This window comes from Fonsecaea erecta, assembly GCF_001651985.1.
Source record: "Fonsecaea erecta strain CBS 125763 chromosome Unknown Scaff9, whole genome shotgun sequence".
NCBI lineage: Eukaryota > Fungi > Ascomycota > Eurotiomycetes > Chaetothyriales > Herpotrichiellaceae > Fonsecaea > Fonsecaea erecta.
Window position 1 is genome coordinate 169,368 of NW_017387252.1, and position 22,700 is coordinate 192,067.

Consider the following 22,700-nt stretch of genomic DNA (forward strand, 5'->3'; position numbering starts at 1 on the left):
ATGGTTTCTGCCAAAATGACAGAAAAAAGGCCTCGCCTCGAAGCCGACTGGATGCCAACACAGCCCATGGACTTGACGCACCGTGTGTTCGGTTGAGCACCGATAGTAGACCATCACCTTGCGGACTCTGGACCGCCGCCTGTGGCACTCGAACCCCACGGGGAAGGAACGACTTCAAGTTGACCTGTTCCCTCCTCTATCCTGCTCAAAGACTTATATAAGGACTGCACGGTTACCCTGCCCACGGGCGTCAAGTGATCGACTCCTTGGAAACCATCCTGCACGTAAAGGATAGCAGACGAGTTGCTTTGATCATAACTTCCCTACTCCTCAATTCACCTGACCAAAGTTTTGGAACGACTCCGGGGAACGAGTACGAAATTTTCAAAATGGCTGGAGGAACAGCAATCAACATCTTCCGGATGAAGGCCCTCGACGTCCCTCAGGGCGTTCTCAACTGGAGACTGTGGTTTGCCGTCGCTGCATTCGCCGTCCTGGGCGCTGCCCGTGGCATTGACGAAGGCCTTATCAGCGGAGCTTTCAAGTCGCCTGACTTCCAGGAGTTGATCAACTTCAAGAGCTACAGTGAGGTCGAGCAGACCAATATCAAAGGCAATGTCACCGCCATGGTTCAGATTGGGTCAGTCGGCGGAGCTCTCTTGTAAGTGGTGCAGCATCTTCAGAGAATGTCCTTGAGAGAGAAGAATTCTCCATTCTATTCGAAGTCTTCATTCTGACTATGCCTGACAGCGCCTTCCTGGTCTGTGACCGCATCGGACGTCTTTGGGCCACACGACAGCTCTGTGCCCTTTGGGTTCTGGGCATCGCCATATTCATGGGTAACAATGGCCATCTGGGAGCTGTCTACGCCGGTCGCTTCATTGCTGGCCTTGGAGTCGGACAGAGCGTCGTCGTCGGCCCTGTGTACCTGGCAGAGATAGCACCAGCCCCAATTCGTGGCCTTTGCACCTGTGTCTTCGCCGGATTCAACTATATCGGCATCCTGATCGCTTATTTCGCCAATTACGGTTGCGCGAAGCATCTGAAAGGAACGCAAGCTCAATGGGTAAGATTGACACCCTTCTTTCCACCTTCTTGCCATGTTCAGCGGCAAAATGTAACCTTGTCACGTTTTTTCTAACGCTAGTAACGCATAGATGGTTCCCACCAGTCTGAATTTCATGTTTGCTGGAATTATATTCTTCCTGTCCTTCTTCCAGTACGAGTCGCCCCGATATTTGATCAAAAAAGGCGAGCAGTTGAAAGCAATCGCCAACATGTCGCGCATCCGGAATCTACCCACTGATCATGACTATGTCGTGCAAGAAATCACCGCCATCACAGCTCAGTGGCATGAAGAGCAAGAAGCCACCAAAGGCCAAGGACCCCTGGGAATTGCCAAGGAGATGTTCTTAATTCCTCGAAACCTCTACCGCCTTTATCTCGGGCTGGGGGCGCAAGTACTTTCGCAGTGGTCTGGCGCGGGTTCCATTACAATCTACGCAGTCGATCTATTTGGGCTTTTCGGTATCAAAGGCAGTAACGAAGCACTCCTTGCCACTGCGGTTTTCGGCATCGTCAAATTGGTGGCCGCTTTGGTTTGCGCATTCGTTCTGGTCGATTACATTGGCCGAAAGCGTTCGCTGGTGTCCGGTATTAGCTTACAGGCTTTGTCCATGATTTATCTCGCAGCATTCCTGACTGTTGTCCCGCCCAGTCCGACGGAAGGCGAAGACATCCCCATGACTCCCTCAGATAAGGCTGCTAGCAAAGGTGCCATTTTCATGATGTACCTCTCAGGCTTCGGCTGGGCGCTGGGATGGAATTCGATGCAATATCTCATCGTGGCTGAACTGTTCCCCCTTCGAATCCGGGCAGTTTGCACTTCGGTCATCATGTCTGCTCATTTCGCCAATCAGTACGGCAATTCTCGCGCAGTGCCCAACATGCTGCTGCCGACTTCCGCAGGAGGTCTCAGCCCCGCCGGTACTTTTTGGTTCTTCGGTGCTATCACCATCTTTGGCGGCATCTGGGTCTGGATGAGTATTCCTGAGACTGCCGGGCGGGCCTTGGAGGATATGGGCAGCCTGTTCGACCTTCCGTGGTATAAGATTGGTCTTTATGGGCAAAAACATGCTAAGCTGGCAGACAACGAGGCCGTGCAGAAGGCCGAGGTCACCATTCAACACGTTGAATATGATACTAAAGAGCGCAAGTCAGAAGTGTAGGGACCACGCACCGCGAGCACGGATTGGGAAGATATTGTGAATGTGTTAATTGTAAGGCCTGCCACAGGAAGGTCATCGCAAGATTGAGGGGAAAGGATTGAGTGAGACAGACTATGCATTGGTAAGGAAGGAGGCTGTCTGAGATGAACATAGTACCGTGCGAAGAAGTGAATGTATGAAGCAGTTGCCGTTTAGGCAAGATAAAGGTTCACTCTGCAAAGGATATCTAGATGCAGCAAAGCACTTCAAATTCTCAACAGAGGCCCGCGAGCTGCGCTTCTGGGACTCTATCTAGATACTCGAAATATTGTAGAAGATGGCAGCAGGGCCTCGACCACGCTTCAACTCTACCTAGCCTCTACTTTCTTTCGGATCATAGTACATGTTACACTATATCTTAGTTTCTCATCTCTAGTCCCGATAATATGCTTTTCTTTTGTCTCGTGACGGTATTAGGTCACAAGAAGATGGATAATTTCTGCCCGTGCCGAATTTTGTGGCTGTCCCGAGATGTCCACCGGAGAGGACCGAGCGATGCGGTAAGTTACCCATTATCCGCAAGCTGGGTGAGTCGTGTCGCTCCGCATGAAGACCTGGAATGCCTTTATTCCCACGAGAAGTGCGAAGGGTCAAGCTGGCCAGCCATGTCGTCTCACGAAATTCCACCGAGTCATCTTTACTTTCGGGGTCTAATTGAGCTTCTTCATTCCCCTGTCTGTGAACTGTCAAGACTCTATTCCACCACCCTCATTCCCCGAATCCCACCACTACTTTCTATTATACCGGAGATCAGGAAGGAATATTCCTCATGGCGACTGTTGTCCACGTTGGTGAGTCTGCGCCCTCGACCGTTTCTATAGCCGGATGTTATGCAGACGACTAACCAAATGTCCTGTGGTCGGACGAGAATGCAGTCATGTTCAGATTTCGGCCCGAGATCACCCAAGAGCACAAAGACATGTTTCAGCGAGAATTGAAGAAGTTGAAGAACCTATCCTGCGTCAAGGACAACCGGTTGCTAGTCGGCGGTCCGTCAGTGACCGACCCGATCGCACGCAGTCAGGGCTTCCATTATTGCCTGGTCAGCTACCACCACAATCTGAAGGCTTTGGAAGAGTATCAGGCCAGCAAGGAACATCATGAGTAAGCTCCTCTCACATAGCTTGGACTTGGTCCCTGTCGGAATACCCTCTTTCATTATCAGCGGGACTACAGCTCACAGGTGCTTTCACAGTGTCACGAGCCGGCTCATGTGGCCTTTCATAGACGATGTTTGCCGCTTCGACTTCGAAGTGTCGCCTGAGGACGAGTATATGGTTGGTACAAGTCTACGTGGGATTGGAGAGGACAGTCAGGCCAACAGTGAGTCTGGGGGCTCGGAAGATTCGGGCAGCACCTACGAAACCGTTACAGAGCAAGGCATTTGAGAAATAAATGAGGCTCGAGCTACCACACGATACTTGGCCCAAGGCTCCGTGAGCGAGTCGAACCTGACCATAGCAATGGATTCCCGGATTCATAGATGTAGAAGGCAGAATGCAGGGGTACCAAGTAAAGCCTCCTGCTTAGACTTTGCGAGCTCTGTGAATCTGACCGGAATCTCTAGCTACAAAGGGAACGTGCAACTAATGGCGATCGTCGGTTCCCTGTTGATTACCTTAATTTCGCGTAGTCGCCGCTCTACTTTTTTCCTTGCGATCGGAAGCAACCGACTGGTATCGGAATACACTCCGCAACGAGGCGGCCACGCTTTCAAACGTGGCCGGTTTTGTGCGGGCTCGCCTGGGCTGATGGTGCAAGATGTCCTGATTACGGTCTCTAGCTTGCGGGTTGTACAAGTTTATGTTTACCATTAAAGAGTGCAACATTACACCTTTCGAAATGGCTCAAGACAAAGAACAGACCTACTTTGAGAGTTGGAGCCTAAGGAGGTTCCCTTTGGTATTGAACCATGGCTGGCAAAAACATTATTTCCGACCCGTCTGTGCTCATCGATGGAATGTGCAGGTCGATGCTCCTCCTGAATCCTGCGCTTAAATATGACTCGCAGTACAAAGGTGACTAACAGACTCCTATTCCAAATCAAATCGCCCCAAGACTGACAAGTTGCCAGTGGTATTCCAAGACAAGATCAAAGGGGAGCAGGAGCCACGCGTTACTCTCATCAGTGGCGGTACGTTAAAGCTATACTCATCGCCACTACTGGTGCCAAACGCTCACGCTATCAGGGGGCAGCGGCCATGAGCCAGCCCACGCCGGATACGTCGGAGATGGCATGCTCGATGCTGCTGTCTGTGGCTCGGTCTTTGCATCGCCAAATGTGCAGCAGATTCTTCAAGGGTTAGCACACGTGTCCTCGCCTAAAGGAACTCTCATCGTGGTCAAAAACTATACAGGCGACAAACTCAACTTCGGTCTTGCTGCCGAAGTCTACCAGGCGACGTCAGGGCATCCTGTAGAAATGGTCATGGTGCAAGACGACGTTTCGGTGCCCCGATCGCGCAACCAGAAAGTTGGTCGACGAGGTCTGGCCGGAGCGGTGTTCGTCCACAAAGTAGCTGGGGCCGCGGCCTCGAAGGGCAATTCATTGCAAGAAGTAGCTCGGGTGGCACAGTACGTGGCCGACAATACTGTCACCATTGGAGTGTCTTTGGACCGCTGCACTCCGCCCGGGCAAAACGAAGTGCGCCCTCTTTCGGGCGATGAGATGGAGCTTGGGATGGGGATTCATAATGAACCAGGTTCGAAAACGCTATCACCTCGACCGGATGTCATTACGCTCGTCGACAGTATGCTGCAACATCTCCTGGACCCGGATGACCCTGAACGTGCATATCTGGAGTTGAACGCTAACAACCAGGTCGTGTTGCTGATCAACAATCTTGGAGCCTTATCGGTCCTGGAGATACATGCAGTCACCCATGTCGTCCTCTCGCGACTGGAGGAAATCTACGGCATCCAACCGCAAAGACTGTATGTTGGGACATATCTGACAGCACTTAATACTCCAGGCTTCAGTATTAGTTTGCTTAATCTGGAAAGCAAGACGGGCAGCCCAGAGCTGACCTATTTGCTGTCACTGCTTGATGCTCCCACAAAGGCCTTAGCATGGACGCCCTCGCTGCTGTCAAAGCCCCCACAGCTCAGTTCCATCGGCAGCAGAATAGTCACTGGTGTCAAAAAGGCAGATCTATCAAGAGTGGAAAAGATACCATGCAAGCATCTTCCATCATGCACTCGCAGTATGTCAACTGACGGTGGAGCAGGTAACCCTTCAGTTATATCAACTTTGATACTCAGCATCTATGCTGAAGTCGCAAAACAGGAGCCCGAAATTACTCGCTTTGACACACTGATTGGTGATGGCGACTGCGGCACGACCTTGTTGTCTGGGGCACAAGCGGCTCTCGAAGTGATGCAATTGGAGTCAAATGATAGCTTGTCACACTTTTTGATCCAGGTCGCCACCGCTGTGAGAGAAACTATGGGCGGAACTTCTGGAGCTCTGTACGGCCTTTTCTTCGGTGCCTTTGCCAAAGCCGTTCAAGAGCATTACAAGCGTGACCGGCACCTTTCCTCTTTACTGTTCGCGAAGAGCGCACAAGATGCCCTGGAAACCCTCGAGCGGTACACTTCGGCCCGGGAGGGAAGTAGGACTCTGATGGACGCTCTTATTCCCTTCGTTCGGACATTTGTGGAGACATCTACCCGGTACAGTAGCCCTGCAAAGACTCTGGGAGAGTCATTGGCAGCTGCGAAGCGCGGCATGGAAGCGACCAAGACCATGCGGTCTTCGTTCGGTCGCTCGACGTATGTAGGGGCTGCGTCAGGTATTTCTGGCGATGAGACTCAGGATCCCACATGTGGCGTCCCCGACCCTGGAGCATGCGGTATCGTAGCCATTGTGACGGGTATATCGTCAGCTTTCGGCGGCAATAGTACTTAGGACTTCAATGCTTTCAGTGTCTATTTCAGAGTTTCAAAGCGTCTTTCGATAATTTCCCGATCAACAAAACGTATTCCAGCTGAACAGAAGTCAGCAATACCGCTAGAGCAATATAAGTATGCTAGGGCCACCACTCTCGGAGGAGCGAGGCTAGTAATCACACGTGGATTGTAGGAATGGCCCTGATTCCTGCGCTTGCAGATGGTGTCACACGGTTGGAAGTGTGAGCAAAGGCAGTTCATGCCGGACCGCTGATATGTAGCAGTCGGTCAATATCCGAAATAGTGGGATTGAAATTGATAGCACCGGCAGCTGTGCTTGAGCATGATTTCGGATGGAGTATCTTTGCATTCTATGCGAGCAGCACATCTAGACGCTTTTTTATCTTCTTCTTTCGGCTCTTATTTTTCGTTTTGTTTTGGTCTTCTGGACTATTTTGGACTTGTTAGGTCGCTCCCCTCCGTGTGATCGAGACTCCCGATACCTGATCGCTCAGGATGTCAGACTTTCCAAGCTGCAACTTAACGTGGCAGGTGCTACAAGCCGCTTCCAAGGGCAAATATGCCGTTGGAGCCTACAACTGGTGAGTGCAGTCATGGATTCTTTCTCCATCCATGTGAAGACTATCTAAGCAAGAGTGTGCTGTTTTATTGCTGCAGTTACAACGATGACGGGGTCATGGCGGTCATCCGGGCAGCTGAAAACAAGAGGTCTCCTGCAATCATACAACTGTTCCCGTGGACGTTGCACTTCCAGGGGCCTCAATTCGTCCAATATGTGGTGAACGCGGCACATGCAGCCTCGGTGCCCATCGCAGTCCACCTTGACCACTGCATCAAACAAGAAGACATCGACTTGGCATTGACCCTGCCGTTCGACTCGATCATGATTGATGCATCGACGCTGGAAGAGACTGAGAACGTAGCAATGTGCGCTCGAAACATTCAACGAGCCAGCAAAGCCGGCATCACGGTGGAGGTCGAGATGGGCCGGATAGATGGTGGTGAGGACGGCTTACCGCAGGTTTGCCAAGGCACGGTCTTGACGAAGCCGGAGGAAGCGACCGAGTTCATGTCCCGTACCGGCGCCCACTTTCTCGCTCCCAGCTTCGGCAATATTCACGGCGGCTATCCTGCTGGGGGAGCGGAGAGATCGTGGAATCTGCCTTTGTAAGTTGCTCACCGCGATGAGATACCACTTTTCCTCATCCGCTGACGCCGGGGCGCCCAAGACTGAGATCCCTCCGAGAGGCTGTACCTGATACGATCCCATTTGCACTTCACGGCACCCATCCGGTCGCGGATGAATTGTTTTCCAAAGCCATCCAATGTGGGGTCAGCAAGATCAACGTCAATCGGACGGTCCGCGATGAATACACTAAATTTGTGGCGGATAACGCGGGGAGGTTGGAATTGACCGTGCTGAAAGCCCAAGGAGTCGAGATTCATACAAAATCAGTGGAGCGGATTATGGATCTTTTCGGCTCGTCGGGCAAAGCATGATGGATCTCTGAGTTGTGATATATGTTGAACTGAACTCTCTATAGGCATCATGCACGGCGTCAAAATATGCAGGATGTTCCTAGCGTTGTCCTTTGACAAGCACTCTTTGCCGCTTCGGCACAAACGTGTAGACTAACTTTTCATTGGCATCTAGAAAAATACCACATCCTCAAAAGGCCACGTTTCTCTCAAGCTGTTTAGATGGGAGATACTTGTGCAATGTATAGTCCCTAGGGCTCGTCATGACCCCTCCTTCCGACCGTACATCAAGTCCTTCCAAGGGAAATCACCCATTGCTGATGACGGCATATGACTCTAGAAGATCCCTTTTACAAGTATCATGAGTCTCGGATGATGCATCCAACCCCCGCGAACCTTGCTGCTATCCCACTGGCCCCGCTCGGACCTGTCCGAGGGAAATGCGGAAAAACTCCGACACCCTTCCCACCCCTTCTCTCCTGGCTTTCATGTGGTGTGCTATCTCTTGACACTTTTCGAACTCCGAGGGGTAGCTCGAGCTGGACTTGGTCAATCCTCAGGGAACTTGACAATACTTGTTTTCCCCTGAGAATCTCTTTATACCAAGTATGGCATCTTCGAACAGGATCACGGATCCTGACCAACCCAATGAAGGGCCGGGCCTAAGTACGGGGACTGGTTCGAAGAAAAAAAGACCTGGAGCGTGCACTCGGTGTCGACACCGAAAGGTACGGTGTGATGGCCAACTTCCATTCTGCAGTAATTGTTTGAAAGCTGGGACCGAATGTGATGTTGGTACTTCCTCTACCCAAAGGTCAGTCCTATTACAGGTTCTCATCACACCCATAATGCGCCATATTCCGATGTCTAACCCTGCCGGTCATCATGGCCATGTTAAGACACTCATACTAAGTTCGTTCAACGAGAAAGCCTTCTCACTAGACTCCATCATCTCGAGTCGCTCGTGAAGACTCACGGGCTAGAGAGCAACCTGCAGGCAGAGGTAAGCACCACGTCTGATCCTAGCATCGGACGGATGCCATTGCCTCAACAACAAGGTGCACCTTCTGCAGCAGAGACATTTGCGAACCCAAACTCCGTCCATGGCGTTGCGCCGGCACCTAACCTCAACAGAAGACAGCCTGTTGCAAGGCCTGTTTCGCCCGCATTGACACATTATGATGCATCTGTCAGTTATGGACCTTCCACCTCCCCTTGTACGACAGAGGCACCCACCATAGGGACGCAGGAACCCATAGCCCACGAGGTGGGAATGCTGTCACTATCGAACAGCGTAGAGCCCAAGTATATTGGACCGTCGTCTGGGCTCACCTTCGCGAGACTGATTTACGCTGCTGCTCCCGAGTCCCAAGGCCTCCCGGTCACTCTACTCGGAAGCAAACAAGGTAGTACCAACAGCCCCAGCCAAGAACAGAATACCAGGGCGTCACTACCAGATGTGAGAGAGATGCGTCGCTTCATTGATACATATTTTGAGACCATCCATTGCCTTTACCCATTTCTGAGCGAATCAAACTTCTTGAAAACTGCAGAAAGAATCCGACATCTCCCTGATCAAGAGGTTCAACCATCTACCGCCACAGACAGGTCAATACCGGGCGCACCAGACACCAGATCAATCGATCACATTGATTATGCTCAGCTATTCCTGGTCCTCTTCTTGGGAGCCAGTCTTCTTGAAACACGACTGTCTCAAGACTTCAGGGCCGAGAGCTACCTCTCCACCGCCATGCTTCATGTCTCACTTGTTAGCCTTCACGAGAGCCTTCGGGGCCTACAAACCCTTCTTCTCCTCACCTTGAGCAGCCTTCACTCTCCTCATGGATTGAATGCCTGGTTTCTCAAATCAGCCATTCTGGCTGGTTGCATTGACCTGGGTTTGCAACGGAAGATTATCGTTCCTTGTAAGTAAATTTTCTTCCAACCTCGTCTTCCCTGACAGCCTCTAATAGTGCCTCGTGGTAGCAGCAGGGTTGACGCCTTCAAGACTGGATGAACATCGGATTCGTAGCGGCATATTTTGGTCTGCTTATTCACTTGATCGAACACTAAGTGTGGCGTTGGGTCGACCTCTAACATTTCGTGACGAAGCCATTGATATTGAATTTCCTGATGCAATAGGATCAGAAGAAGTTGACCATGGGGCTATCAATCTGTACTTGACTGCTCATCAAACGCAGGAGGGGCCTTCCCGAAAGAAACAACGGCTGACTCTCACTCCAGCCACTCCGGCGGCTTATTCATTCCGCTTTGACCGGATCTTCGCAGAGATCAAATTGATGCTGCACAGAGTGGCTCAATCGCCTTCGCGCTTCCCATGGCCGACCAACTTTGGAGAATGGCAAAGGCAGACCCATGCCGCCTTGTCTAGGATCCTGGATGACTCTCAACAAGACCTTGACCGACTGGATGCTCCCGGTCGTTCTCGTGGAGTCCACAATATTGCCGTGGTATCACTCGAGCTCAAATACCATCAGGCCATCATGCTGTTGTATCGACCGAGTCCGGCGATTCCCCGGCCAACGGCATTGGCCCTGAAGTACTGTTTCGAAAGTGCAGTTGGCACCATCTTAGCCCAGGCCGAGCTGCAGCGCTTCGGGAATTTTGCAAATTCCTGGTTGAACGCGCACACGGTCTTCATCTCGGGCATCACCATCTGCTACTGCCTGTGGGTCAGCCCACAGATCAGAGGCGTCACGGCGTCAACTACCTTTACCTCCTACGCCGACACGGTAAAGCGACTGCTGACCACCTTAAGCGCAACCTGGTCCGTTGCCTCTAGCGCTTTACAGAAATTCGAGGCCTTGGTCCAACTCACCGAAACGTCGTCTCAGTTAAACATGCCAGAAACCGTTCCTGTCAACCCTTCGATTGCGAAGGAAGGTCAAGGAGGGCCGTGGCCAACCGTCCCGCAAAATGGATTATCAGTCAGTGATGACCTGGACTGGTCAAGCTTCGATCTCGAATACGACAACACCAACGCCTGGCCGCAAGAGCTGCTCGACGTCCCGGACTGGTTTTCTTTGGCAGATTGGCTTAACGACTATAGCTCGGCGCCACTTGCCTGAGTTTCCATCTTTCAAGTGTGGACAAAATATGGACTAGCAGTCGTTATTGGGCTCACAGAACCATATAAAAAGATTTCTTCGCTATCAGCACGCAGTGGTCCTTCCAACTTTGCCCCCTGCGATGCAGGATCGCTTCCAAAAGGTGACCGTGGATCCCTACTCGTTAAGTTCGGTCCTCATGCTCTCAATTGGTCTCTGATATTCCTGAAGTCCACATCATATGAGGATGAGATGATCTCCAACAAGAATCAGCTGATGTCTTTTTTCACTTGGACGAGCAGCGCCACACGGAACCCCGCGAGAAGGTGCAGTCCCACCGTCATTGAATAAATACATGTATGTTGAGATGTCATAACATACTCTCATGTGTCGGTCTTTCTGTTTTTTGGTAGGATAGTAATAAGCAGTCGCAATGGCCACAGAAACGCGTTCACCGTGAGCTCCCTATTTGGAGATGGTCTCATCACTCTAACAACGGTATCCGAACTGCGATTATCTATCACAAGAATTACGTCGACAAAAGCAGCGACCCAATCGTATCGTAAGCTTTTGGCACCAGCCTCACGAAGGCGGGACATGGGATGGTAAGAACCCTGTGCATCTCAGCTAAGAGAACGATAACTCAATTTGTTCTGCAACAGGGGTTTTGTTGGTGGATCCGGCAACAGGACACAGAGGCCGGACAGACTATCGAGGGCGACCCGAACGATCAGAACTAGACAGTCTTGAGCTCGAAGCGTGCAATAAACGACATCAAGCGTCCAAATGACACAAACACGAACACGGCAAAAGTCAAACTTCGAGCCCTCAACGATCCAACGAACACCCTTGCAGTTTGGGGAAGCCGTACCAAGGTGGCTATGTTGACATTGCCGAAGGGCCAACTCATCATTACAGCGACGCGCCTTTTCCTCATTCCGTCGCCGGACTCCTCAAGCGTCACTGCTTGTTCGAAGATATCCAAAGCTATGTTCGAGAATACCAGAAAACTCTTTCCAACAGCGGCGACCGAAGGTCATTGGAGCCAACAGTGGCTATCCAGATTACAAAAAGTATTGCTGTGGCAAACTGGATGGTCTTGATCCAATATCTCCAAAAAGTCATTCACCAGGTTGACTGGAATGCGAAGTGGTATGACGACAGGATCAAGAAATTGTCAACATTGTCCATCCGATGTCGAGATTTCAGGGAGGAAGTTTCATCCAATATACGACAGCTTGGACTGCAGGGAGCTCGGGAAGCCTGCCTCGACCCTGAACTGCAGCGGGAGCATGACAATTGGTCGTATCTTCTCGCCGGGCTCGATGAAATCATCGTTCAGATACACTTATACCATGAAACCTTTTCGACTGAAGACAAAGAGAAGCGACAACAAGAAGCACATAAGAGAGAGAGAGGAAGATTGACAGGCGCATCAACATGCTAAATGTGCTGGGCGGCATTTTCTTACCGTTAGGTCTGGCGACAAGTCTACTCAGTATGGGAGGAGATTTTCTGTCTACTTTGCTGTTGCGATTCCACTAACGACAGCCTGCCTGTTGTTTGCACACCTCTGGCTCCAAAGGCCGCTAAATCAAGAAGGGCAAGATAGTCCAAAACAACATCCGGCAGATCAATATACCACGGACCAACAAACTGCAAAGAATCCATATATGGGCTCACTCCTCCCAGTCTGATCGGATAACATGTAATCTCGTTCTGCCGATGCGGAAAGCCGGCGCAACAACCTCGATTGAGCTGCAATCCGCACTAACGTGCATCCCCTACAAGGGAGTCTTTTGGCACGAGCAGCGGGACACGATCACTACGATAATGTGACATGCTACAGGACCTTGGTCTGGCAGATTTCCACCTTGGTTTCCAGGACGAAATACTAGTGTCCAAGGTCAAAGGCGCTATAAAAGGCGCTGAAAGAGGACCCTCGGAGCTCCCATTGGCTACATAGACGGAAAGAATTCTGAGAGGTTGGTTTCTCTACTTTTGAGCCGCCGCAGAAATATGACGAGGAGCTCGAGGATTGCGATGCGCTACCTCAGCTGTCATCAGAGGCTCAGGAGCTCGTCCGGAGATCAGCTTTCAGGAGAATTGTCCGACGAAGTGTTATGACGATTTAAGGTCGTTCTATCCTGGTCAAGCATTCCTCATCAACTCAGTGATCAAGGGTGAGATTGGTCTGGTCAATTGAGATGGTCAGGAGCGTACTCAGTAAGGAGTATTCGGACACGTTAATCTGCATGCCCAATCTAGTGAGTGATAACGTACACGAATCAACTTCAGTAAAGTCAACAGACTTATACCATGTCGGCCCTCGGTCCGCTCCCGAAATGCTCTGAGATCGTTGCCTGTCCTATAGACCGTTGAACTTCCGTGTTGCCGAGCATCTGACCCAGACCATCGGTAGCCGTCCTAGTGTTGGAGCTGTCTACGCTCACCAGCCCTTGCTCGTGGGGAACTGTATGTGCCGTGGGGAAGAAAGCTTGTTTGCTCCGTATTGTCGCTGGGTTTGAACTTTTTGCGGAAGAAGAGCCATGGGACATCCCGCTAAAGACAGTGGGAAATAAAGCCGTAGTGGCGTTGCCGACCTGTGAAATGGCTTGAAGAACTATAAAGATCCCGGTCGAGGCCAGAAACCTGTCACTCGGACGGCCCATCTAGCCCATGGCATCCTAACATCCTTTGTTGGACTTTGCCCTGGGGACAACATGAGGGTGCTATTCTGCTTGACAGCGGCTTGGACCATGTTTCAACTTAACTCTGCCACTTTGCCGGCCCATTCCTGGTAACAAACGTCTAGTCATGGACAAGTAGGGATGTATAGTGACAAGGCAGCAGGGACTCGCACATTCACATCATTGACCCCGACAGATTCCCATTGGATCCGGCTCGTGGTGAGTATACAAAACCTCCCTAAAGATACATGCATAGCCCTTAGACTGACGGGTTGACAGAGTATACGCCAAAACCCGCGACTGCCGCGAATGCGACAACGTTCCAAAAGAAAGTCGGCCAGTCTCACTTTGTCATTGTGCTCCCCAGCTTTTACGGATGCAACAATAGCGTGCTGCTGGATGCGCTGAATCACTTCAACGGCACAGCTCGGGGTGTGGCAGTCGTTGACCCACACACTGTGAGCAATGAGACGCTCGCCACCCTCAATGCCACGGGCGTCGTTGGTCTTCGGATCAATCAAGGCGGCGACGAAACCCCGGAGGAAGTGATACAGAGAGTCAAAGATAACGCCGTAATTGCCCGACAATGGGACTGGGCCCTCGAGCTTTGGATTGACCTGAAAATCTTCCAGCAGTTGCACGCGATCATCCCAGACTTAGGCGTCCGAGTGGTGGCAGATCACTTTGCCCATGCACGGGTCGCATCGGCGTCGAACCAGACTTCCTCGACCATCGACCCGTACACGATCCCCGGCTTCACCCAGGTGATTGACCTCGTGTCCCGCCGTCTGCTCTTTGTCAAGATATCGGCCCCCTATCAGAACTCCAAGCTCTACCCGTACTACCAGGATCTGGAAGCGGTGGCCAGGGCTCTGATCGCAAACGGACCGGACATGGTCGTCTGGGGATCCGACTGGCCCCATACCATAAGTGCCTCCAGCATCGACCCTGCAGACCGCATGGTTCCTCAGAACTTCCGAGACGTCGACGACATGGCCATGATCCTGCAGACGATGCAGTATGCAAGTAGTAAAGAGCAGATCCAGCGCATGTTTGTGGACAACCCTAGACGACTGTGGAAATGGTACGACAGCACTACATAGAAGTATGTCAAGATTACATCTTAAGTGTATGACGAGGAGAGACTCTAGCCAGTATCTTTCTGTTGTGCGAGTTATACGTCTAGACATTGCGTATCTTCCCCTGTCCTGTCTGACTTGAATAACTTGTATTCCATGGGGTATTAGCGAATATGACTTGAGAAGTCTTCATGACCCATTACGTATGAGGATTTGTCGCAAATTTTAACTTGGTATCCTTGGAGACACAGATCAAATCTCACGTGTTGAGCAAGTCGTGGGGAGTCCAAGGCCGCTGGCATTTTCACTAGAGGACTAACAGTAAATTTGATCCTGGCAGGATGTGAACCCACATCCCCACCGACGAAGATCAACTTCGAGCGACTCGACGGACGGTTTGCTGCCGTTATCCAAGTATCCTTTGCCCAGGCCGTGGTAACACGTACTATACACTATCCAGCTCGCGCCAAGCGAGGGGAGCCTTGGGTGAGCATAGGGCGGCGTCACCCCGACCCGATCCGGGGTGAGCGGCGAGCCAGTTTTACTTATCTTGGCAGCGTGGCAGCCTCTCAGGGCGTCACAATACAATAAGCCAAGGGAATTCTTTATTACTATTCCTCGCGGCCATCACTCAACACATCAAAGCTCAGGCAATGCACTCGTCATCCTCCTCCGTCCTGCCACCTGACATATCGGCTCAATGCTCACACCGACGACCACAGAGATTGCATATGGAAATGGGCAGCCCCCATCCACCATCACTGCAATACCGACGCAGGTAGGAAACAAAGCAACATCAAGTAAACTTGCTCGTCTCCTTGCTGCCCTACCTACAGCATTGTTCTAGCAATGCCTCGTCAAACAAGAGTCAGGCCTGGGGTTAAATCTCTCTCCCCACCCTCAGCTTACTAGTTGCTCACCGGAGAACTGAAGTGCTGACAGCAGACAGAGTAGGTCGGTGCAGTCAAGCATCTCTTGTATTTATTGTGTCTGTTTGTTTGTTTGTTCACCGCAATGCCTCACCGAGAAGTGTCACTCGCATGTCACTCACAGTTTGAGCCTCTCTCTCTCTCTCCCCCCTCTTGACCTTCGACCGCCATGTTCCCTGCCAACTTCCTCCAAATCATCCTCCATGGCTTGAGCTTTTCCACTACACAATCACTTGACCTGCAACCCGGCAAGATGCTGGCGACGCCGTCTCTTCAGGTGGCTGCATCTCTCGGGGCAATCCTAGGCTCAGTGGCTGCATCCGCGACCCCCACACCCTCATCCGGTGGCTTATTGGTGGACGCAGCGCCCCGAACGCCTCAACCGTACGTGCTGCCGAATCTGCAGGGTGACGCCGTGGATTTCGGGGGCTTGATTATCCGAACTCTGGTCCCCAATACAACGTCGTCGGGCGCCTTTTCTCTCGTTGGTGTCAACTCGGGTGCAGCTCCTCTGAACCTCGTCCACCGGCACCAAGAACTAGAGGCCTTCTACACCCTCAAGGGCAGTGTGCAGGTCTTCCACAATGCGGACACCGGTCGTGAGCTGCGTGCCAATGACTTTGTGTTCCTGGCTCCGGGCAACAACCATACCTATCGTCCCAATGATCTCGACTTCCAACTCACCCTAGGGATGGCTCCGGGGGGCATTGACCAGTTCTTCGCTGCTGCTGGCCTTCCCTACAATTCCGCCGCCCCGTTCGATCCACAAGATACCTCGCAGCTCAACGTGACCAAAGTTCTGGGGCTGATGCCTCAGTACAACATTGTCCCTGAGCCATTCAACACCATCAATCTCGATTGGACAAACGGCACCACGGCAGATGGCATGGACACCTGGCACGTCGCCGATCAGTCTTTGCCCGATGATCCCACCCAAGCATACTTCGTCTCCAGCAACCGCGGCCCCAAATACCTGCATCGGAGCTCTGGCCAGGTCATCGCGCAACTCGCTTCGGGCAAGCAGACCAACGACAAGCTCAGTGTCGCCAGCATCGCCATCAAGCCGCATCACATGCTGTCTCAGCTGCAATTCGACGTCGATCAGGCCGTTCAAGTCACTGAAGGCCAGCTGCATCTGGAAATCGGTGGCGAGGAGGTACAGTTGATCTTTGGCGACCTGGCTTTCATCCCCAAGGGGACATGCTTCAGCTATTGGTCAACCGTGAGCTTCACCAAGGTGGTCAACTGGGCGGCGGGCTCGGGGCTTGCCGACAGGCTGATCTCCGAGGCTGAGGCATGGGAATATGGAGTTTGGCCTGCCTGAGCCTCTTTTTCTTACGGCGCTGGTGCTTGTTTGATTCCACGAAAATGGAAATCCGGCGTTCTCGAGTTCCAATCGGACCTTCTCCAGTTGGATGCAGGATCTTGGAAAGCGAACAGGAATAAATTCAATGTGAACGATAAAACGACATAGCTATTTTTTTTCGATTATCATATATTCGTGTGTTTGCTCCGATCGAAGCGATGCAAGCTAAGACGTTCAATGCTCTGATTGACTCGAGAGAAGAAGAAAGAAAAACTACGCTGGCGTCTATCGTCCAAAGTACTTCAGCTCCAGATATCTCGCGGGCGTGTATACCAATCCGGTCACCACAAAGGCAAACTCGTTGGCCACATCGCCGCCGTAGTCACCGATCAGTTTCCCCAGCGGGCCCGTGTACCAGGTCTCGACCATGCCCATGCACCAGGCGACGATGCCCAGGCCGAAGGCGGCGAAGGCGGCAATGCCGTGGGGCAGGCGGCGGGGATCGTTCCAGGCGTCGAGGTCGTAGTTGGCGAAGTTGCGGCGGCGGAAGATGACGTGCTCGGAGAACAGGATGACGAAGTACGAGGTGCACCAGTAGCCCAGCAGCGAGAGGAAGTTGACGAGGTAGGTGTTGAGCTTCTCGCGGCCGCCGAGGGCGATGCCCAGGATGGCGGCGAAGCAGGCGAAGGTCCAGATGAAGCGCGGCACGCGGGCGAGCGGCCGGGCGAACTGCTGGCACGAGATGGCGGCCGAGTAGATGGAGATGACGTTGGTGTTGATGCCGGACAGCACGAGCAGCACGAGCAGGAACTTGGCGAAGCCGCGCGGGTGCAGCATGTCCTGGATCAGGAAGCCCAGGCCCTGGTTCTCGTACGCGGCCTCCCAGCTAGGTTTGTTGTTGAGGGCCGACGCCACCACGGCGCCCGCGACCATGCCGATCGAGGTCGGGATGCTGATGCCGAACGTCGTCATCAGGAACACCTTGACCCGCGACACCGTGGCCGGGTAGTGCACGTAGTAGTCGGAGGCCATGGTGCACCACGAGGCCGAGGAGCCGTAGACGATGGCGACCAGCGAGAGGGCGGTGCCGGACAGCGTGGCGCCGTGCAGGGACGACGGGGTGGTGTTGTCGGCGTGTCTGCCCGTCTCGCCGAAGATGATCATGAAGATGACGAAGAAGATGAGCCAGGCGTAGCGCTCGTAGACCAGGATGGCGTTGAGGCCGACGAATGAGATGCACAGCGCCACAATGGCCAAGATGACGATTCCCACGGCCAGGGAGACGTGCCCGTCGGCCACGGCGTTGAGTGCCAGACCCCCGGTGATGCACGACACGGCGGCCCAGCCGATCTGCTGGACGGTGTTCAGGGCGGCGATGATCTTGTTCGGGTACCATCCGAAGCTGTACCGCGAGACCGAGATCTGTCGCAAGCCCGTGGCGGCGCCGAACGTCGCGCAGTAGCCGGTCACGGAGCCGCCCAGGATGGAGGCCAGGATGTAAATGGGGATGGACTGCTTGAGACTCAATCCAAACTCCCAGCCCAAAAATCCGGTGGCGAAGCAGGACGTGTTCATGGTCCCGCTGGCCCAGAGCAGCGCCATGGTGAGCTGCTCGTGCCAGGGCACGGGTTTCTTGTCCTCGGGACGCTTGCGGTCGATGGCCTCGCTCTCGACGCCCAACTTCTCGTCCATGCGAGCCTCAAGCCGACGCAGCTTAGACAGGAGGCCATTGTCCTGGCGGACGGGGGTGTTGTTGTACAGCTGAGGGGACTCCTCCGACGTCGGACTGGACGTGGTGTCGAAGCCCTTCTCGCCGTCAAAGGCCTTGCTGGTCATCATGGCCGGTGCAGACGGGAGCCCTTTCTCCTCGTCGATAGCCATTGTGTTGGTGCACAGGGAACCCGTATGGATCGCTTGAGAAGGCGACCGGTGGAAGAAGAGGAAGACCACGGCGCAGGTGTCGCGTGAGACTGCGGTTGCGATTGCGGGGGTGAGAGAGCAATCCCCATGGCCGTGGCGCCCCCTGCCGTCGTATTTATCTTGTCATGGAAGTGGGATGCCCGTGCAGGGAGCCCATGCCACGTTCACGGCGGCCCGTTGTTGGAGGGCGCATCCACCTGCCCAATGTCGCTAATCCCTCGGTATATCATCACTTCCAGAACGTCTTCGATTCGCCGTGCGCGAGATAGCAGCCACTCCTGCCATTGGAGGGGCAGGCTGTCTGGACGATCCTCTCTCGGGCTGACAGCCTCAACGGGGCAAGGTAGCATTCGGCAGAGCTTGAGGGAGGGTGGAGGGTGGCGGGTCTTTGGTGGATTGTCAAGCATTTTGCTTGTGTGGGCTCGCCGAAAGCTTGGTCACTAGTTTGAGATCTGGTTTTTTTTTTCTTTCATCTCTTGTGGTCTGGGCAAAGTCGATTAGCTTTTTGGTCTTGACTGACTCCAGACCTGAGGGCATTGCCATTAAAGGTGGCAATTGTCACGAGTCGAGGACACTGTGCAGGCAGTCAGTGGTCGGGGGGGTGTTGATTACACTAATAAAAGTCGAGGTGGGGACGAGAGAGATAATAGAGAGGTGGGAGAGATTACATATTACGCCTGATGTTATCGTTCCAACTTCCATCTCTCCTGCATACGTAGCGCGTACGTCCTGCGGACTTTTCCACAACGCCTTTCACGAGGGATGATCCAACCCTGGACTGCAGCTCAATGTCGGCATCCAGGTCAATACCAAGATGCTCAGCTCCGGGATCCGAAGTTCAATTCGGCCCTATTCTGAGAAGAACTGGTCATGGCATCGATGTGAACAGTAAGAAGAACAAGGTAACAGGAGGTGTCTTATGCACTGCTTCTGGCGTGACTTGATACCAGCTCCATCCACTCTCTTCCCTCTCGGACTCCAAGCACCTATGACATGCAGATTTTTCAGGAGGGCCAACTGGTGTTGATGGAAGAAATTCCCTGCTGAAGACTGGGCAGCCGGGCAGTGTAACTTTCTCCAGCATACGTCTCGAAATAAGAGAAATCAAGAATGGCATCGGACTGCACTTTGCGACAAACCACCTGGGCCACTTCCTCCTCATGAAGCTCCAAATGCCCAAGATCCTTGCCTCGGCTCCTGGTGCGCCCATCTTGAATCCTACGAGCCCCTGCTACAAGATCAGTCCCGTCCGTTTCGACGACTACAACTTTACCGACGGCAAAGAGTATGATCCCTGGTCGGGATATGGTCAGGCAAAGACTGCAAACATCCTCCCCACCCGAACGCTGGCTGACAAGCTCCGGTTCACTGCCATGCCGTTCACCCTGGAGCCATTCTGACCACGAGCTTAGGCCGATACATCACAGACGTCGAAAAGTCTCTGGCGAGTATCGACCCTGTAGCTGTCAAGAACGTCGGCCGCCATTTCATCATGACCGAGGACATTCCCTAACCTATCGAGCAGGGCATCAGGGCCACGCCCATAGCGGCCTTGGATCCCACCTGGGAGACGCGAAAGTTGAGCCAACGTACGAGTACGGAGGAGTTGGTCGGTGAAAAATTTGACATCTGGTCGGGGCAAGACAGGATCAGAAAGTGCTTGGAAAGAACAGAAAGACTGCGTTGATTGGGCTGTGTCTGTTGCCATTGAACATCCATCCACCCTCTAAGTGCGGGTCGAAAATTATATCTAACCGGACCGTTGCCTTCCATCCCTCAATCAGTGTCCGTGTCCAGCGAGAAAGGTCAGTGGCTGACTTAACACACTAGAGTTGAGACCAAGACGACTAACGAAGATAAAAGAATTAATGACGGGATTGCCTCGCCTAGAGTATGCCTATGTCCAGCTCGTGGACAGGACTGCTGATTTTCCCCAGGGGAAAAGAGTGTGACTTGACACTTCAGACGCTGTACAAGGTTATCGACGAGAGCGTCAGCCAGGAGGAGAGCCTTGCGAAGTATCGCGTCCCGGGCCCTGACGCTGCATCTAATGTCCTCGAACAACTTGCATATCTGTGAGCGAGACATGCTTGACATGACTACGATCGGTCAACCACGGCGCTCAGGACTATTCCGGCTCAAGGCGACTCGACGCTCTCTACTCCTTGTCGTGGGAATGCAGAGAGGAGGGATCCTGGCTGGCTTCCAGACTCCGTCCATTTGTTTTGTCGTCAAATATCCTGTGTGAACGCCACCACGCAGCCAACGGACCGTCCTGAGCCCCAACTTCCTCGAGTCTTTTACACTCCCCGCCCTCGAAGACCCGATGAGGCCTTCTCTCCACACGCTGCCCCGTAAGCAGCTAGACACCCCGCCGGGACTTTCCACTTGTGTCTTAGGTGACTCTGGCTACTGGATACGGCAACGGGCATGCGGGCCGGGCAGTGAACATGCTGTCAGGGCATAGAGCATCAGAGCATTTTAAATACATGAGTATTACCATAATGGATGCAGGGAGTGATTCTAGCGGATAGAAGAAATGACTTGAATATTGCCTGAGCCTCCGACGAGACTCCTTCCTACCTCCCAAGCACAGCACTCAGGCCGGCCTCGTTCCAGGTTTGATTATTCTTGGATCTCGCGCACAAGGTTCCAAGCAACAACAAGCACGCAAGGATGGTCCGGACCAGCGAAATATGCGCCGCCCGGGTTCACGATTGTGTCTAGTCACTTGGTGCCAGTCCGACTCGACGCGCCTCATCTTCTCGGTCAAGGGAAAGGCAAGGCGCTGGTGCTGCACAAACTGGAGCAGAGGGCAGAAGAGTCAGTGGGGGTTGTGCGCCCAGTGTCACGGGCCTAGCCACCTGATCAGTGTTCTGTTGACTGGCAGTGAGACAGAGTGAGCAGCAGATACGACTGGATATCAGCCTGCGATATCAGCCTGCCGGGGCACGACAACTCGGAGGATAGGTATATAGCCGAGTGAGAAGGGGACATCCTTGTTCAGAGCCAGGCATCTCAGTTTCGACAACACAATGATCACCACGCGATCAAGCATAGCTCATGTAGAGATCGATCTCTACCTCGTGACGATTTACTTGAGAGATGTCGCACCAAGATTACCACATGCGAGCTCACCCTTCCTGGTACTCCCCGGCTGACCGATAAATCTACTTATTCTCTAGATACTTTCGGGTTGTCTCGACCAGATACTTGGTCATATCCTCTGGATGCGAAACATAGGGAAAATGGTTCCCCGGAAGCATCTTGATTGGGATGCCAGCCTTGGTTGCGATCACGACATTGTTGAAGAACTGCCACATGGGCGTGCCCGAGCCCACGGTCCAGTCGATCGGTCTCTTGTGCAGGTCGTCGTCACTGATGGGCGCCGACTGGGTCAGTTTGTTGATGTAGCCATGGGCCCAGCGAGGATAGTTCTTGCCCAGCCTCTCGTGCACCTCATCACCCAGAGCATCCCATGCGGCTTCATTTCCCGAAGCGGCCCTGGTGTGACGCGCCGTAATGGCTGCGATGGAGGAGTCGTCTTGGGCCAGGAGGTCGGCGATATGGCCCATGAGAAATGTCGGCGCCTCATGTGGCAACCCATTACGAACCCGCTCCGGATAGTCCGCACAGAGCGCTAGGACAGCCAGTGCACCAGAACTGCAGCCCCAGAAGGAGGCATATTGAATGTCTAGTTGGTCCATCAGGCCGATCACCATGGCAGCCAGCTTCTGGGCAGTAACGTCCTGATACGTTTCGGGCGGCGCGTTAGATGATCTCGACATCCCAGGCATGTCGAACGTCGTCACAGTGAAGCCCTCAGCAGCGATAAGGGACATGGGCTTGTCCATCATCTGACATTCACCCAGTCCATCTGGAATCAACACAACGTGAGGGCCTGAGCCTTCTTGTTCGTAATACCATGTGATCCCGTCCTTGGTGGTGACTGTCGACCTGGTGCGCGTCGAGTCCATGGTTGGCGGTATGTGTATGTCTGCGTCAGAAGTGGTGATGATGGACAAGAGTTCGGGCTTTGCATCTCCAACGGAG

The 22,700-nt window shown here is 53.0% G+C and overlaps 10 protein-coding genes across 10 annotated transcripts; 8 read left to right on the plus strand and 2 right to left on the minus strand.

Moving 5' to 3' along the window:
• Positions 1–389: 389 nt before the first annotated feature.
• On the plus strand, positions 390–2,228 carry AYL99_09294 (hypothetical protein; the record flags this gene model as incomplete). Its single annotated transcript, XM_018840801.1, has 3 exons — positions 390–661; positions 751–1,066; positions 1,158–2,228. 3 exons carry the CDS (start codon positions 390–392, stop codon positions 2,226–2,228), a joined length of 1,659 nt encoding a protein of 552 aa, XP_018689482.1.
• An 808-nt stretch (positions 2,229–3,036) lies between these two features.
• On the plus strand, positions 3,037–3,655 carry AYL99_09295 (hypothetical protein; the record flags this gene model as incomplete). Its single annotated transcript, XM_018840802.1, has 3 exons — positions 3,037–3,058; positions 3,143–3,371; positions 3,463–3,655. 3 exons carry the CDS (start codon positions 3,037–3,039, stop codon positions 3,653–3,655), a joined length of 444 nt encoding a protein of 147 aa, XP_018689483.1.
• Positions 3,656–4,179: 524 nt separating this feature from the next.
• On the plus strand, positions 4,180–6,174 carry AYL99_09296 (dihydroxyacetone kinase; the record flags this gene model as incomplete). Its single annotated transcript, XM_018840803.1, has 3 exons — positions 4,180–4,285; positions 4,342–4,401; positions 4,457–6,174. 3 exons carry the CDS (start codon positions 4,180–4,182, stop codon positions 6,172–6,174), a joined length of 1,884 nt encoding a protein of 627 aa, XP_018689484.1.
• A 497-nt stretch (positions 6,175–6,671) lies between these two features.
• AYL99_09297 (hypothetical protein) lies at positions 6,672–7,676 on the plus strand (the record flags this gene model as incomplete). The annotated part of the gene is made up of 3 exons (XM_018840804.1): positions 6,672–6,757; positions 6,834–7,343; positions 7,406–7,676. The coding sequence occupies 3 exons, from the start codon at positions 6,672–6,674 to the stop codon at positions 7,674–7,676; spliced, it is 867 nt and encodes a 288-aa protein (XP_018689485.1).
• A 2,139-nt stretch (positions 7,677–9,815) lies between these two features.
• Positions 9,816–10,744, plus strand: AYL99_09298 (hypothetical protein; the record flags this gene model as incomplete). The annotated part of the gene is made up of 2 exons (XM_018840805.1): positions 9,816–9,831; positions 9,900–10,744. 2 exons carry the CDS (start codon positions 9,816–9,818, stop codon positions 10,742–10,744), a joined length of 861 nt encoding a protein of 286 aa, XP_018689486.1.
• Positions 10,745–13,446: 2,702 nt separating this feature from the next.
• On the plus strand, positions 13,447–14,516 carry AYL99_09299 (hypothetical protein; the record flags this gene model as incomplete). The annotated part of the gene is made up of 3 exons (XM_018840806.1): positions 13,447–13,523; positions 13,577–13,632; positions 13,693–14,516. The coding sequence occupies 3 exons, from the start codon at positions 13,447–13,449 to the stop codon at positions 14,514–14,516; spliced, it is 957 nt and encodes a 318-aa protein (XP_018689487.1).
• Positions 14,517–15,590: 1,074 nt separating this feature from the next.
• On the plus strand, positions 15,591–16,745 carry AYL99_09300 (hypothetical protein; the record flags this gene model as incomplete). Its single annotated transcript, XM_018840807.1, has 1 exon — positions 15,591–16,745. The coding sequence occupies one exon, from the start codon at positions 15,591–15,593 to the stop codon at positions 16,743–16,745; it is 1,155 nt and encodes a 384-aa protein (XP_018689488.1).
• Positions 16,746–17,012: 267 nt separating this feature from the next.
• On the minus strand, positions 17,013–18,608 carry AYL99_09301 (hypothetical protein; the record flags this gene model as incomplete). The annotated part of the gene is made up of 1 exon (XM_018840808.1): positions 17,013–18,608. The coding sequence occupies one exon, from the start codon at positions 18,606–18,608 to the stop codon at positions 17,013–17,015; it is 1,596 nt and encodes a 531-aa protein (XP_018689489.1).
• A 1,199-nt stretch (positions 18,609–19,807) lies between these two features.
• On the plus strand, positions 19,808–20,726 carry AYL99_09302 (hypothetical protein; the record flags this gene model as incomplete). Its single annotated transcript, XM_018840809.1, has 5 exons — positions 19,808–19,955; positions 20,060–20,121; positions 20,173–20,236; positions 20,478–20,538; positions 20,585–20,726. 5 exons carry the CDS (start codon positions 19,808–19,810, stop codon positions 20,724–20,726), a joined length of 477 nt encoding a protein of 158 aa, XP_018689490.1.
• Positions 20,727–21,817: 1,091 nt separating this feature from the next.
• AYL99_09303 (hypothetical protein) lies at positions 21,818–22,624 on the minus strand (the record flags this gene model as incomplete). The annotated part of the gene is made up of 1 exon (XM_018840810.1): positions 21,818–22,624. One exon carries the CDS (start codon positions 22,622–22,624, stop codon positions 21,818–21,820), a length of 807 nt encoding a protein of 268 aa, XP_018689491.1.
• Positions 22,625–22,700: the final 76 nt, after the last annotated feature.